Here is a 17,430-nt window from a genome sequence, read left to right on the forward strand (position 1 = left end):
TGAATCTCATCTTTGTTTGTTGTTACTGAAAAAAAAGACAAATTGATACTTGGTTACATTACCAGTTTTGGTTAACCTTGTTATTTCATGTTTATATTCGTTAGGTAGGTAAATTGTTACGTCATTTTTTATTTGTGACTTTGGTTACTCTTACCAGTAGAGTTTTTTTGTAATGTTGGCCTTAGTCCATCCTGAAGCTATCTTTCTGTGTATTATCATTGTAAATCAATCCACTGTCATTATATTCAGTTATTTGTGTCTCTGGCTGCTTGGGAGTTGGAAGGGTGGTGCTCTGTCATGTTGTGTCTTGTTCACCCTTAGACGAGGCGTAACACCATCCTGACTCCCCATCCTGGCTTTCTTTTGCTCCTCTAGAAAAGTTCACAGGAACTTTGCATGGGAATTTTGTATTCATAGTTTCTTAAAGGAAGGCTGTGTAGGATTTGTTAAGGTGTGTGAGGGCTGATTGGAGGACTTGTCTTTAATGCAGTCAAGAGTAAACACATTGGATGAGCCACTGTATTTAATTTGCAGGCTAGCTAGACATCTGCACATGTTTAACTGTGTGAGGCTGTGGGTCGCTGCATATTTAGTGTGTGTACATAGCAGAGAAATAGTGGCAAATGATAGATGTTGCAAAAATAGAATGTCACAATTCACACTGAGCAGTTTAAGTCTACCACAACAAGTTAAAGCCAGTTGTAGCCAATGGCTCCACAAATACTAGAAGGTGCTAGATGGTGTTTGTAGCAGCAGTGGAAATTCAAATTAGTCAACTTCATTTATGTAACACAAGTTATCTCAGGGCACTTTTTACACAGATCAGGTTTAGACCATATTCTTTTATTTACAGAGACTTAACATGCTCCCATGAGCAGAAGGAAAAACGTTTTAATGGCGAGTAAACTGGAGCAGAAGTGGGCTCTAGTTGGGCGGCCATCTGTCTTGACTGGTTGGGTTGAGAAGAGAGAGGAAGAAATTTATCAGTGTATTATTTCATCAACCTCGTATCTAATGTCCCTCATTCAAAATCTCCCTGTAGAGTGTAAGCACTCATTTGTTTGTGATGAGAATAGCTATGATTAAACAAATGACAAAGAACTGGTTAAAAGATGATGCTATAATTAACTCACTCTAATTAAATAGAAAGATCTTGTAAAAAAATATATGGAATGGAAAAAATAACTGAGAATCAGAAATCAATCAATCAATCATATCTTTGAAGAAAGATGGGAAAAATGGGTTAGATACAAAACAGATAATACTTCTAATGACCTTAAATGATGATTATACACTAGATATATAATTCATATTTCTACATTCACTTGCCTCTCCTGATTTGTAATTTTTTGTAAGTAAATTGATTCATATGTTTTAGACAAAGTTACCTGTGTGTGTGTGTGTGTACTCTCTCTCTCACACACACACACACACACACAGACACACAGAGAGAGAGAGAGCGAGAGAGAGAGAGAGAGAAGAACAGCATGTACCACAATAGGTGTAATTTATATTTTATATTATGTGAAATCTCAAGATTAAAATCTGGAAGAAAAAACAAACACTTGACTAGAGTTCACATGAAGTGATCAAACTGTCTTTATTCCTTTGCATTGTTATCTAAAGCACTTTTAATGATTTGTTATATTTCCTCATGTTCCCTCAGTTGAGCTGCAGGTCCACAAGCACTGTAATATCATCACATCCAACCCAGTGTCAGCACACTTTGTGAAATATTCAGGAAATGTAATCTATAGATTTGTGTACATGGACATGATTTTTTCTTTTTTTTGGAACACTCAGCACAACTTTCAAACTAATGTATTTCTGTGGGAAGATCTATGTGTCTGCACCACTGTTTGTTTGTTTTTGTCAGACTTGGAGCACATAAATTGTACTGTTTTTTTTTTATTATTATTTTTTGTGTTTGACTATAACTGCTGCATTACTCAACATTTAATCATGAGATTTTATACTTGTCTTTTATGTCTTTTTATTTCTATTTTAATGTTAGCAGTTTGCATCAGCCTGTGAGAAGGACAGATAACACTTCCTCAACATAAAAACACTAGGTGTCCGTAATAACTCAACAATAATAATAATATAATTCATATTTTTTGTATATTGTTGTTGGGTTTTTTTGGTCAGTTATTGTTAGCAGTAGGCTAAGGAAGTGCAAAATACCCCCATTATTTCTGTTCAGAGAAGGTGTTTTATAGCCTGTGGTTGTAAAATGTCAAGTTCCTCATTTAATTGTAGATTTCAAAGAATATGTGGCTGAGGATATTAATTATGAAATCATTTAATCCCTGCAATTTTCACTTTCATATATTTCATCAAACTGGACTGAGTGACTTTCTGGCACAGTGGCAGACTGGTTTGACTCCGACTTAAAGGACAGGGTCTACTTTTTGTCTACAGGTAATCTATTACACATCTAGCAGCTGATTCAGGACACTGCTGCTTGAGTCTAAAACCAAAAGTAGAAAAACACATGTGTATGCTTGTGTTAGCTGATAAAACAGATTCTGATTGAATGGGCTATATCATGCTGACATAAAATCTCAAAACCAAGAATCATAAAGATAGAACAAATATCCTTTATGTAAATAGCAACCTATGTATGCGTCAGTATTTGACGACATGGAATGAAAACCCTCACCCAATTACTACAGGCCTTCCTCCAAGCCTGTTTATGTCTATAAAATGAGAAAATTAAATCTTTGTTGTAGAATGAAACCAAATACTTTGCTGGAGAGTAACATGTGAGTCAGTATGAAGATTGTACATGGCTCCTTCTGCTTTAAAATACTGACCTCTGAACCTTGACCTCAGAATATTTTGAAGTCTTATAAAGGAGGGGGTTTCAGATATGGGAACAACTGTTATAAAGGGCTTTTGTACTCATCCATAAAAAAGTATAGTCAGGTTATAAACAGGTTAATAAAAGGATAAATCTACTGAATATCAAATATTTAGTCCAGTAATTACACAGCATTGAGATCATCGGTGTTCGTAGGTAATGTAGTCGCTTCGGTTAAAAAAATGTAAAACATTATTTCTCAAAGAAGTAATTAAAAATGATGGCCTTGTATTGTTGAGTTATCAAGGACACGTTCATGTTTTTGTGTTGAGAAATGTTAAAGATACCATTAAAAGACCTGAACACAATGACAGTGAGGAAATAGTTTGGGGTGCGTTCTGATAATGTTACAATAAAGAAATAAAAACAAGGATGAAACTTTGTGATTAAATGTTGAGTAACGTAGTGGTCTTTTTTTTTTTTAAAGGATAATAAATAACAAAAAACAATACAACTTATGTAACTCTGAGTCCCAACTGACAGAAAAAAACACAGTTATATAACAGTTTGAGAGTTGTGCTGAGTGTCATAAATAAAAGGAAAACTTGTGTCCATGTACACATATCTATAGATGCAATTCCCTGAATATTTCACAAACTGCTGTAAACTGGGTTGCTGCATCAGATACACTGTATAGTCATCAGTAGCCAGGGAGAAACACTGAAGAATGCATGTTACTGAGTGGCACTTCACAATGGAGCTATAAAACATCAGAGACTGCACTTAAACACATGCAAATAAACCAAGTGAGTAGTAGCAAACATACCACTCAATCAACATATATGAGTGCTTTATATTCTAAGATCTTACACAGGAGTTAAAAAGACACCTTAACCATGAATAAGTAAGAAAATAAAAGTCTCACACATCTACATACACTCAATATACGATATTGCACTTAGAACACAGTATATACAAGACATTTATACAATGCAGCACATCAGTATGATAACCAACACAAAGGTAACATGAATAGACCCATCAGTCAAAATCAGTAATCTGCTGGTGCCTCTCTGCTCACTCCAAAGTCAGTTTAACCTCAGTGAGCAAACTCGTCTTCAACTGTAATATTGGATTCTTTTATAAAATGTTCTGGATATTGTGGTTGAGAATCTTAAAGTGGTGATGATGAATAATATGTGGATGTGAATTCATGCTTTCACAACTGAAGCTCCACCAGCAGCAGCAGCAGCAGCAGCAGCAGCAGCGGCTCTTTTCTCATCAGTGACACGTGACTACAATCACAACCCGGTACCTTCACAGAAGTGAATGGTCTTAGAGGATCTCAATCCAAAATTCTCTTTGCTGTACATACACAACCTGACAATGTATTATAAATTAAACACAGGACTTCCACTGCTTGATTCTGTGTATGTTAGGGTTTTACCGGCTCAGTATCCCTAGGAATTATGATCATGGCGGATTCCACTAAACAGTTTGTTCTAAGGTTAAGTCCATTAATGTAGCATGGTGGAGGGTAAGTTTGGTGGATAGGCATGTAGCTCACCTGGCTTTCACCCTGGTAAACCTAACCCTACCATGTTAGAGTCAGTTGGCTAATCCCACTCTGGAACACCTGTCACTCTATCCACTTGACCAGCATTCATTCTAATCATCATCTTGAAACATCTTTGGATCTTGGACGCCCCAGTTTTTAATCTCTCAATAACCAATCTGTTCTAATCCTCAGTGAGGATATCCAGGTGGGTTTTGGATGCCCCACTTTCTTCTGGATTCTCCTATCATTTATTTGTGGTTTGGGGGCTCCTCCTGACTAAATAGGGGTGTATGATGTGTGGAATCTTGAGTGACATCCACCAGACTTTGCCTTAGGATCCCTATTTAAAACTGCTTCGTCAATGGACTTGGGTGGGGTGAGCTATTGAGAACCTCTAACCTAACCGCAACTTAGATGTTACCTTAATGAAGTAATCTAGTTCCCAACAATAACCTTTGAGATATAAAAGATCATTCCAAAAACGTTGGATTGCATTGAAGCATTGAACATAATAAGGGGTTTCATCTGACATCAACATTCCATCTGGTGAAAAGGCTGGTTTTACAGATATAGGGTTTTGAAGGCCAACACAATATTTTACATTTTAACCAATAGATGTTTTAATGACAATATATTTCAATTAGATGATTTTCATGCCAAAAAAAAAAAAAAAAAACGGGAATTCAGTGTGTCTACCAAACTTTTAAACTTATCAGGAGCCTTCAAAGCAGTATCATGGGACACTAAAACACATCAGACTCTGGAATCCACACTAAAGAAAATTCTGTTAGGGATAGCAGCTCTTTTAGCAACGTGACATACCGTACCTATTTGATGGTAGGGAAAGTCAGGGAGAGATTAAAGGATAGTTTTGGTTGATTACAAATTGGGTCTTATTTTTGTAGTTTGGGTGGTCATTTCTAGTATTACTCATTAATATTGAGTCCAAAATAGTTTGGACAAGATGTCTGAACTGTCATCATCTAACCACACACTTTTTGACTCAGACAAGATTACTGTTTCCTCACATCTCTACATTTACTTCAGTTAGTATTAAATATAGGCAAATCAATGAAAAGCAGACCCAAGTTATAATAAACCGGAATTGTCCTTTAATGCTTCTAGATAACTCATTTTGTAAAAAATGATAATTTTGAAAAATGATACAAATAAATAAATAAAAGTTTAAAGAAAGAAAAGTATGACGGCAGGTTTTCTAGACTTGAGCTGCTGATTTGATGAACCTCACATCAGTGACATGACTGGCTGATAACTCATAGCTAATAAAGGTCAAACAAATACAACAGAAGAGCAGTGGTATACTTTCTACTATAAACATCATCATTATATTCCTTTTTGGCCGGGTTGCCTTTATTGAATGTCTCTGGAAAGAAAATGTTCTCTTTTTGCAGGAAAGTCCGAAACTCCAATTGATCCACATAGTGAACACTTGCCTTCATATTAGGAGGTTGGGTCCAAATCAGAAAATATAACCTCCTCATCATTTCAGCCTTTTGACCTCCGTTCAGTTTCCTTTTTAGGAAATAAGGGAATTGGACTGAAGCCTGTCCAGTTTACATATGTGCAGTTCTTGAAGCATCCACTTGCAGATGATGTCCTTTCAATCTTTGCCCAGTCATTCATCTCATGTAGTCAACCTGTTTGACACAATTTAATGTAGTTACACGCTCTCTGCCACTAGGTGGAGTTGGCATCCTGTGAACATGACCCGCAGCATCTGTGTTTGTACATATCCACATAGCACAGCTTCAGTCTCTTCACCACGCTGCAGTACTGGGTTGCATCCTTGCATTCACCTGCATGAGAACAAAACACTCCATGTAAACACTAAAGGAAAAAAACACACAAAAGCTTAGCAACACTTTCATTTCCAGATACCACAGTTTTTCAATGAAACTGATATACAGCTGTATATTCTTATTCTTAGGAAGTTTCCTGGAGTGGCCTGTGTAATTTGGTACTACAGTAATTAAAAGCTGATTTTGTGGTTTGCCCTTTCCCTGATTAAGAGAGTTATTGGTATTAAAGAGGTTGCTGATTGCCTTGGATACAATCATTTATCTTGGTTAACGCTCTGCCTCCCTGACATGAAACACTCACTGGACCAGCCAGTGTTAAAGGCTAATTAAGTATGTTTACTTGTACACCTTATAGGGTAATTGTTCTTTATCTCAGTCTTATTAATGACACTTTATACTTGTCCTCCAGAACATTTCAGGGCAGATATGGTTCTTTTAATTCCACTACATGTATTTGATTGTTATATTTACTAGTTATTCAACAGATTAAAATTGTAGATACGACATATAATCAGTTAATACAATCCGACAGAATATGAAGCTATTAAAGTGAACTACACATCGACCAGCTTCAACATTAAAATGCTGCTCACACGTTAATGCAACAGTAAGAATAACCATTCAGAGTAATAGTAAAATATATACAGAAATGCAAAACTTAGGAAGGGGTCACTTTGCATAATGAACACTTTTGATCCTTCTTTCTTTAAAACTCTGAAGGTATTTTACTTCTAATGGAATATTTTAATATCATAATATTGCTATTTTTACTTAAATACATTTCTGAATACTCTGTTAACCACTTTTTGTTACTGAGGATGCAAAACTTATTTTGTGTAGCCACAAGCATACAGTTAAAGAAAAAAATGGAACGCAAAGTATCCAATAAGAATGAATTATTTAAATTAGTTTCAGCCAGAAAGATGCAACTACTTATCATTTCAAGTTAGATTTCAGAAAGTCTGAGTAAAGGGGGATTAGAACGGATGACGGACACACACAGACTTACTCCCACAGTTGGCAGTGTTGCAGTGCTGCCAGGTGGAGGGGCGTTGGATCCAGGCGCAGTGCTGGTCAGCCAGAGTCTTGCCACTCCTGCGGTGAATGCAGTCCACCTTGCGGGACTGGAAGCCGCTCCCGCAGACGACGGTGCATGCTCGCCACGCACCAGGATGCCACTGGACATCACACAGGTCAGAGGAACAGTTGCGTACTGACATAGGCCTGAAACACAGTGGGTTAGGGTTCAATTAGTTTTGGTTAGTGCTGTGCTTTCATTGTTACTGCACCTATTGACTTCACATAAAACAGGATTCAAAATGGAGTAAAATAAAATAGAAGATAAATGAAGGTATATTAGATTAAAACAGATTAAACAGGAGGAATAATAAACACTTTGCAGCTACAGTGCAGTGTGAAATATAAATACATAGTTCACATTTTTATTTAACAGCAGTGAGTGGTAATCAGAAAATACTTTAGACAGAGTTGCAGATTTCTTAAAGTTTGTGTAAAAACTGAACACTGGTTAATTTGGACTCTGGGGACAAAAAGCAGACCTGTCCCAGACCATCTGAGACGGTTCATAACCTAGCAGCAGTTCACAAACGTATTATGACCCTGAATCTTGCAGTAGTTATCTATAATGAATGACATTTACTGTTGCAGGATTAGTTTCATATTTTGGGAAATATATCTGTGCATTAAGTACAGAATTAGAGTCAGGACATGGTTAGCTTAGCTTTGCAGAAAGACTGGTGAGGGGGGGGGGGGCAGCTACCAAAGTCACTGCCACACTATAGTTCATTGATTAAAGTCCATGTAAAGTAAGAATAAATATGTGTTCTGAGTTTGACATACCACAGAAAAGTGTGTTGTTAACCACCCTGCCAAATTTGAATGATTAAAAAAATCACCAAATATATGAAATTAGGCTTCAAAGTTGTGTAAAACTCAGCCTCTCTCTCTGCTTCCTAATGCTGTGGGAGCGCCCACCGAGTCTGCTGAAACCCCGCCCCCTACCAAGTGTCATCTGTCAATCAAAGTCACCACCTCAACCAGAAACATGGACGCTACATCTGAGAGCTTTCTGCTGCTAACTCTGCTGCTAGTCCAGCGGCTAGCACAGAGATTAGCTCAGCTGCTAGCTCGGTGGCTAGCTGGTCTGGTAGCTCGGCGGCTAACTCAGCCAACTGGCTAACTGTAGACTGTAGTATTTGTAGTGTGTGCTGAATATATTTATACCTCTACAGCAGCAGGGTGGCCCATTAAATCTTGAAACACAGTTTGTGAAGCCTAGCTCCACAATTCAAATCTAAATGGTTGAAATGCTTTTTACACCTTTTTTAGAAATACATTTATGACCTATTTAATGTGTTTAGAAGAAAATGTCTGAATTCACTTTACATGGTCTCTAATATATATATGTTATTTGTTAAATCCCTACATAAACAGAAATGCCACAGAAAATGAGTAGTTTCAGGAGTAGTTTTGGTCTGTTTTGACATGGTGTTACCAAACCTGCCAACCTCACTGTGACAAGACTTTACGATGCTGAGCACAGACTTTGCACCCAGCTGTTGCTTGACAAGAACCAGTTCCAGCTCCCCTTAATAACCCCAGCTTGATGTTTTCACATGTCTGTTGGTGTGCAGGTTAAACAAACAAGATGCAAAATGTTAATTAGTGAGCTTTGGGGGTGTTGGTAAGCATATGTTTTCAAATGGGACTGGGCCAGGCTAGTTGATTTCCCCTGCTACTGGCTAGCTACGTACTTAATGCACAGAAAGGTGCTGTGATCCTCTCATCTCACTCTCACCTAGCAAATAATTATATTTTCCAAAATGTTGTAATATTCCTTTAACAGAAATTTCTAACCAGTTTTGTGAAAACATAGGACTGTTTTCTTATTTTCAGTGTGTGATTACGTGTGTGTGTGTGTATGTGTGTGTGTGTGTGTGTGTGTGTGTGTGTGTACTGTACCTGTTCCTGAGATCACAGTCTGTGTATGAGGAGCCGTTGGAATGTTGACAGATAACAGATCTCTTCTGCACAGTGGTGGTGGGGCCTAAGCACCTCCCTGAACACTGAAATTGAGTTACATACATAGTTATTTTAACACATATTTTTGGAGCATTAATGGTTTTGCTGTAGGGACGGTACAGAGAGAGCTGGGGGTGGGGGTCATATCTATGTGAGAGGTGACATGCAACAGCTGGATTCATTGCAGTTATATGGTACGTGTCTTAACCAGTAGGCTACTGAAAAACATTGTCCATATAGATTCAAAATGTAATACTACAGCCCATGCATTCTACAGTGTGTTTGGTTTAGTTTATGAATGTACCTTTCCCCAGGGACTGGTCACCCAGTTGGGACAGTTGTTAGCGGTGCACTGCTCTGTGTCAGCAGGCCGCCTCGACTTCTCACAGGCTGCTGCCGCCACATTCTTCACTGCTCCTCTGACATCCAGCTGCTGACAGACCACCTGCCTCTGCTTCCAGCCGCTGCCACATGAGACAGAGCACTTTGACCACTCTGATACCGCCCATCTGAAACAATGACAGGAAACAATACATTCATTTTTATTGAGTTTGAGAGCTTGGGAATTGTGATTTATTCCTGTTTAACTTTTCAAAACAAAGCACTTCTTCATGCAATCACAACCTGACGTTAGTTTGGTGGAACTTCTATGTGTTGATAGGGACACTAAGTATAAAATATGTTGATTTCTACAACTTGATCCAAGGTGGAGCCCGGTCAGACAGAGATGTGCTGTAGGCTATATTAGAACATACTGGGCTTTGTATTAGCAGTGGCTTGTAGCCCAGTGACTGATTCCTCATGGAACTCTTTCTGAGAGCTCAGTGAAATAAATGCACTGCTTGTAGCTATAAAGGCAGTTATTATGTATTAAGATAAATGGCAGAAGTCTCTTGTATACTGTGTCTCTCAGTCTATCTGATGAAATATTTTGAACACAGAAGGCAAATGCTGTCATACAGAGGTTTGGTAACATACTGTATAAGGGTCAGTGTTTTTATGGTTACACCACTTAGACATTTTTGCCATACTCCTCTAATATATTCTCTCAAAATGGATTAAAAGCAGAAATTTTATGCTGGGTCCACAAAAAAAGAATGTGTGTAAATTATTCATACGTTTATTTTCACATTTTAACCTTTTAAATTTGACTAAACTACATGGACACAAAAGAACCTCATTGGCCCATATCATATTTACGTGTGTTTGTGTGTGTTTGTGTGCTTCAAACATGATACTGGGTGTGTGCCAATACCCACAATTCCCACAATCCGTGACCATGCACCAGCAGGTATGTGTCCCACATCTGTAATATGCCAACACACACTACACTTAACCCACACTGGTTGCACACTTCTCTTAATACTGCTTTAAAGAGATTATGCATCCCATAATTTACCACAGTAGGCTACATTGCACCAGTCTAGTTGTTGTTGGTGGTAGTGTGCCAACAGTTTGGTTTTAGAACCAACAATAATCAATAGCTAGGAAAAAGTTGAAGTTCATGACATGCTGGTATTTAGCATGAAATATTAATGCTTGGTCATGCGGTCTTCTGACTGTAATTGTGACTTCAACAAGTCATCAACTGTGCCATGTACAGTAGCCTGTTTGTGTTTGTGTGAGTGACAGGACGTCCTTATTAATCACCAGTCTCCCAGTGAGCTAATAAACTCTCACTCTTGCAGTGGTTAGCGGCTACTTGGGGCGCTGTGAGAGTTACAGGGAAATATGTCACACAAGCAGCCACTTCACAGAGCCCAACATTCAGCGCTGGTGTTCCTGGCTGTGTGTGTGTGTGTGTGTGTGTGTGTGTGTGTGTGTGTGTGTGTGTATGGCTGTTTTCATGACAGTAAAAGGTCAGCCACTAAGTATTTGCTGTGTGCTTGGTGATAGCTTGGAAACGCTGACTAAGCAGTTTGCCAGAAAAAGCTACCAACTGCTGCGAGAATTTAAAAAAAAACAGGAACCGTGAGAATTTAGTGTCTGCAGCACAGTCGTGGTTTGATTCGAGCTAATAGTGGGTCATTTGTGTTGCATCTATGTGAGTGAAGCCGGCTCGGTTTGTGGGGGTGGGGCTGACTGATGGGCTGTAGGATGGGTAAAGGCAGGCTGGCAGCGTTTGGAAACAGCAGGGGGGCTCAGGCTGAGGAGATTTTGCTGAGAGTTACACTTCTGTTGAGATCTGGCTGCTCTTCATGAATTCATTTGCAGGCCGGCCTCTCTAAGATCCCTCCTCATCAGAGTCACTCTCTGAAACAGTGTAGACTGAGACCAGTTACGCCAAAATCAATCAGTCTATAGTACAACTCCATCTGACTGCATGTTTATTGTATAATATGTCAATACATGGGTTGTCCATGAGGGAACTCTATCCTAGAGGTCAGCTGAAAATATTAAATTGATGAAACATCTGACATCATTCACACATTCATGTTGGCTCTAACCTTGGTGGCACCTTTGGCCAGATTACAGCATTCAAGTACATATTGTGGGGGAAAAATGTTGCTGATAACATGTTGAGTCCTGTAAATGGAGAATTCCCTATGACAATGTGCTGACATGACAGATAATATTTTGATTATTCAGAGGAAATGAGGTGTGCATATTTGCTTAAGTAGAAATGAACTCACTCTGTAAATGTGGAATTTGGAATAGCTCACCAGGGTTAATTACACATAGATCATGGTGCTGTAGAGGGATTTAAATAATGAAACCCACCCAGCATGACCATTTATGCTTATTACTAGAGCCCAATCGGTATAATAGTCAGCTGATAATATTGGCCTATCACAGATATATTGGTATCTGCCAATATTTTAAAAAGGGTTTTAAAGTCTTAAAGGCAACATTTTATGTACATTTGACCCTTTTTCTTACTTCTAGTTTAATGTATGTTGTTATTTTGCTCTGTTATTCACAGCTAAGTATTATTATTAAATTCCCAGCGGTGTTCACTGTTTCAGTGCATTGATGTCAGTTTATTGTTAAACTGTAATATGTCAATATCCATTACATATCTTTGTAACAGGTGCTTGATAACCACTCATTGTAAAAAAAAAAGTTTATGTATATGTTCTGTATATAACATTATAGGCCAATATATTGATATCGGAATTGTTTTTCTCCCTAGTGTCAGTATTGGCATTGGTCCCTAAAATCCAATATCAGTCGGGCCCTACTTACATTAATATATTAGAGACAGCAGATTCAGCCATAGCTGCATCTACCATATAGGCAATTTGGGCAAGTGCCTAGGGGCCCTTAAGTGGAGAGGGGCCCTCAATCAATGAAGAAAAAAACTCTGGATTCTACAGTAAGTAATACGACACAAGGCTTTACTCATTGTCTTGATGTTGATAATTATGGTCACTGTTGGAAGCTTAGTATCCCAGCCAGCATGTCAATGTGGGGGTAAGGGTTACATTTGGGCTGCAATATGGGTTCCACGTAGATTCTGACTGGGTTTAAGGTTGGGTTACACATGTGGGGCCCATGTTTGTAAAACAATACAATTTGCCCTGTTTATGCCCATGCCTGCTCAGCCCACTTACATCCGTTATGGGGTTCATACAGTCAGCCCACATGGGCTTCATATGTGGGGCCCATGTTACTGAAACCATGTGGGACCAGCAAAATTTGCCCAGTTCAAGCCCATGCCCACTCAGTACCCATGTAGTCTGTATTTAACCCATGTAGGGCCCACATGGACATGCTGGCTGGGTATGTCCAAAACAAAACATGGAGTTACAAGGTTTCCACCTGACAGCACCGTCCAATCAGAATAAAATGAAAGTTGTTTAGGGGACATGAGCTTCAGTGCTGAGGGGTCCCTGGTGGTACTAAAGCAGTCTTGGATGCAGCACATACAGTATGTTCTTGCCTTTATACAGGCTATAAACAGTTGTAACTTTAACGGCAACAACTGGTCATTAATGTAACCCATTGCAGACCCTGCCCTACAGGACTCATTTGATATTATAGGAAATAAACAGCTTAGTTTTTCCTGTTTGTGTATGGATTAACCAAACACAACAGATATGTTAGTGAGACTCAGAGGAGTTGATGGGTGTCTTTTTGAAGGTCAGGTAGCTGTTTCCCCCTGTTCCTCTTGTTATGCTAAACTAGGTGAAGCACCTCCAGGCTCTAGCTCCATTCTGAACACACAAACATGTCATTAGTGACTATCTTCTCATTTCATTTTAAGCATGAAAGGAAACGAATGATCATATTTTCCAAAATGTTGAAGTGTTCCTTTAAAGGGATTTAATGGGTGTTAATATGCATTTGAAGATATAAAAGTGAAAGAGGGGAATAGAATGAAGATGCCTGAATAATTTTTTGTGATTCTGGGGAACGCCACCAAGATTCAATAATTATCCATGTGCTTGTGTTTGTGGTTAGAGCGGATTTGAAGAAGCAGGAAAAGAAGTGATGATAATCCACTGATGATAAAAGCCTATTCTGTCTCCTCAATCTGAATTCTGTCTTTTTAGCCACCATGCACCATTACAGTACACAGATCATGAACATTTGCCAATGTGCCAGGAGTCGGCTACATATCTGAACCAATCTGACAAATATGTCAAAAATCAGTGTTGCCAATTGTGTAGAGGTAAGAGTACCTGGGAGGACAGTCCTGTCTGTTGCAGGAAAGCAGGGTGCTGGTGGGTTTTGGTATGTGCTGACACATGACGGGCTGAACTTCTCCTTCATACCGGCTGACACAGCGAATCTTCCGCAGCCAAGTCCCTCTGTTCCCACAGGTCGCACTGCATGTGGGCCAGTCTTCAAACCGCCAGCTATACTCTGGAAATGTAAAAATACTCACATCCTTAGGTTCAAGGACACAAAATCACATTTTGGGACATCTTGAAAAATCTAAAGGCTTATAGCATTGTTTAAGAAATTGTGTAGATGAGTGTTATTCAGTTTTTCTAAATTGAATTCCAGATTTTGAAATACCCACTGTAGAGGTAGGAAACTGCCTGAGGCAAAGCAGAGACAGCTGGTGGAGGCTTTGTATGATGCATAAAAGATAACCTGAATACAATGATGTGCTGAGTTATTCTGCAGAAGGACATTTTATTTATCCATCCATCCTTCTGCTAGTTGTCCATCTAGTGAACACAGGGTCTGAACTGGGTTGCAACTAATAATTATTTATCATAAATTGGATTATGTTGTGATCATTTAATATTTTAGTCTTTAATCCTTACATACTCTTCATATTACCATATAATACTATACACCATTGCCATAGGTTCTGGGTCAAATTTGACCCAGTCTAAGAATCCCCTCATAAAGTGTCTATACCAAATATTGAACAACAAATCTATTTAGAAAGCATCAATAGCCGATCTGACTGATCAATAAATGTGATTAAATCTTGATTCATGTTTCAGAGAGCAGAGAGAGTGTATTTTTTAGCTTTTACACCACTCAGCTACTATCACACAATATCATGTCCTATTTGACCTAAGACATGAAAATATAACATAGCAATAATGATGGAAATGTATTTAATGTAAAGGTAAAATGAGCAGAACTTTATGGAAGTGTGGGGTTTATTGTAGAACCATTAGAGCCATCAGTCTTCACTGCTACATCATAAACACTACTATCTTATTAAAACTATGAACTATTCATTTCACTAAAACACATGGCAATAGATACGGAGATAATTTAACCCAAACAGTATGTAATGTTAAAACAAAAAAGATAAAAAATCTAATGAACCACAAGATATTCCATTAAAAATAAATAAAATAGAGAAAAACTGTGAATCTTCCAATTTGGGAAGCTGAAACCAGTGATTGTTTGGCATCTTTATTGATAAATTACATGTACAAATAACATAACCGTATAAATAAATGACATGATAATGGTACTAGAGTAAAAGTAAGGGGATACCCACATTTATTCCGATTCATCCTGAGGGAAACTTGAGTATCTGTAACAAATTTCATGGGAATCTATCCATCAGTGGTCGGAATATTTCAGTCTGGTCCAAAGTGGAGGACTGACTCACCAAATGACATTGTCAACCCTAAAACGGATCAATCTCTTTTTAGGCTTGACATGCAGTATGGACTTGGGTTGTACTCGTAGCCATTTTCCAAATGCTGAACTTTCCCAGGTACTTTCCTAGAAACTCAAGAACTTTATCTGTTTTTCAGCCTGAATTCAATTTTAGCTACTGGCCCATAGTTCATCCTAGTTCCTGGTACAACAGTTTCTACTTTCACTGTCAGGGCTGAGTTTGTTGTGTCAAAAACAAGTATCCAAGCTGTTTAGTTCAGAGCTGAATACTTGGGACATACTGGTCCAAAAGGGCCTTGGAACTGAGTTAGAATGTGTTAACAAACCTATTGATAATATCAGAATAAGTTAGTAAAACATGGCACTGTAAATGATACAGATGTTGAGTACACCATTTGTTAATATCACCAACATGTGAAGTAATGAAGTACATTTTCATTCAGTATTTGAGCATCCATAGTACCATCAGGCCCATATCAGCACACACAACCACCTCCATCGCTGTGGTAGTCCTGGCCAGCTCCACGCCAAACATGCTGGACCACATCTGATCCAAACTCATTTATGTTGGTTTCATCTAACCAAAAAATGTGCTGCCAATATTCATCATCAGGCCTCTCTTCATGTTCTTTGGCAAAGTTTAATCTTTCAGTTTTGTGAGCAATGTTTTTCTTTTTGGACATCATCTGTAGAAGCTGACTTCATGCATGCATGTCCTGAGAAACCAATTTCCACAGAGGATCCTTGTGCCAAGTCAGAAGCACCATCTATTTTTCAATGCAGGGTTGTGTAAATAGTGATTTAGTAGTGTGGGTCTTCTTCTACCTTCTTAACTGTACTGCAGGTGTGTTTTTGGCTTCTGATCAATAGTCTACTGATGATATCATACCCTCTTCTATCTTTATGAAGTCTCACTATCTGGTTTCTATTGTATCATACACAACCCAGACCAAAAGTGATCACAGGTTCTTTTATAACCTTATTTGTGCATTTTAGTCTTTATATAAAGTCACAGGTGTAAGCATTTTTCATCATAGAAATACTACAAATAGTGCAAGATGATATCATTTTGAATCTTTTACATGTTAGTGATATTGCACAGGGGTGAACTCAGTTTTATTGTATATCTGTACATAATGCGCACAACAGTGACATGATACATCTTTCTGCCAACTGCAGAGACTCCTTCCTCTCAAGTCTCATATTGTACACATAACACTCAGGCCTTAGTGTCTTAGAGACTGTCACATTGTCAAAGAAAATAAAAAGTGCAGTCCTTGTCTAGTGATAAAATGCCAATCCACCGTGGCTGGCCTGTCACAGTCTCAGTAGCTATGTTCTTGACAGTTCTGTACAGCAGAGGTTTGTTTACTGTGCACTGACCTTGTTCTGCATCAGAACAGTGAGAGTAGCAAGCTAAGGGAAACTGAATTACAACATAGACATTTTAATGTTGGATTGTTTTTACTGGACATGTTTGTTGTATGTATATAATTTCTTGAACTCCAGTGGCCTTTTTGACAAATTTCAATCAGGCTTCCGACCTAACCACAGTACAGAAACAGCTCTTATTAGAGTGTTAAATGACATAAGGTTGAACACTGACTCAGGCAAGGTGTCAGTTCTGGTCCTGTTGGATCTCAGTGCTGCGTTTGACACTGTGGATCACAGTATACTGTTGAACAGGTTGGAAACTTGGGCAGGACTCAGCGGAACAGTCCTAGACTGGTTCAGGTCCTACTTGGAAGAGCGGAGTTATTTTGTGACCATTGGAAGTTATGAATCTGATCGAGTGGCTATGACGTGTGGAGTTCCTCAGGGGTCAGTTCTTGGACCCCTTCTGTTCAGTCTATATATGCTGCCCTTGGGTCAAATTCTGCAGAACTCTAATGTAGACTATCACAGTTATGCAGATGACACACAGATATACCTAGCACTGTCCCCAGATGACTACAGTCCAATACAGTCACTGTGTCACTGTTTAGAGCAAGTAACTAATTGGATGAATCAAAATTTCCTTCAATTAAATCAGGACAAAACTGAGGTCATTGTTTTTGGCAATAAAGAGAAGAGGATTGCTGTCAGTAAACATCTGGAGTCACTCTCTCTTAAAACTAGGGACCAAGTCCGAAACCTTGGCGTGCTGATAGACTCAGATTTGACTT

At 38.6% G+C, this 17,430-nt stretch overlaps 1 protein-coding gene across 1 annotated transcript in view; it reads right to left on the reverse strand.

Moving 5' to 3' along the window:
• Positions 1–5,967: 5,967 nt before the first annotated feature.
• The window catches only part of adamtsl3 (ADAMTS-like 3), a gene marked incomplete at its 5' end in the record, with an annotated part of 289,382 nt that continues 277,919 nt past the window's right edge, over positions 5,968–17,430 (reverse strand). The window contains 5 exons of the mRNA XM_053321975.1: positions 5,968–6,178; positions 7,191–7,405; positions 9,164–9,267; positions 9,528–9,732; positions 13,849–14,032. Of these exons, the coding sequence (XP_053177950.1) occupies positions 6,060–6,178; positions 7,191–7,405; positions 9,164–9,267; positions 9,528–9,732; positions 13,849–14,032 (827 nt within the window). The remainder of the gene's footprint in view (positions 6,179–7,190; positions 7,406–9,163; positions 9,268–9,527; positions 9,733–13,848; positions 14,033–17,430) is intronic.

This window comes from Scomber japonicus, chromosome 1 (genome assembly GCF_027409825.1).
Source record: "Scomber japonicus isolate fScoJap1 chromosome 1, fScoJap1.pri, whole genome shotgun sequence".
Classification (NCBI taxonomy): Eukaryota; Metazoa; Chordata; class Actinopteri; order Scombriformes; family Scombridae; genus Scomber; species Scomber japonicus.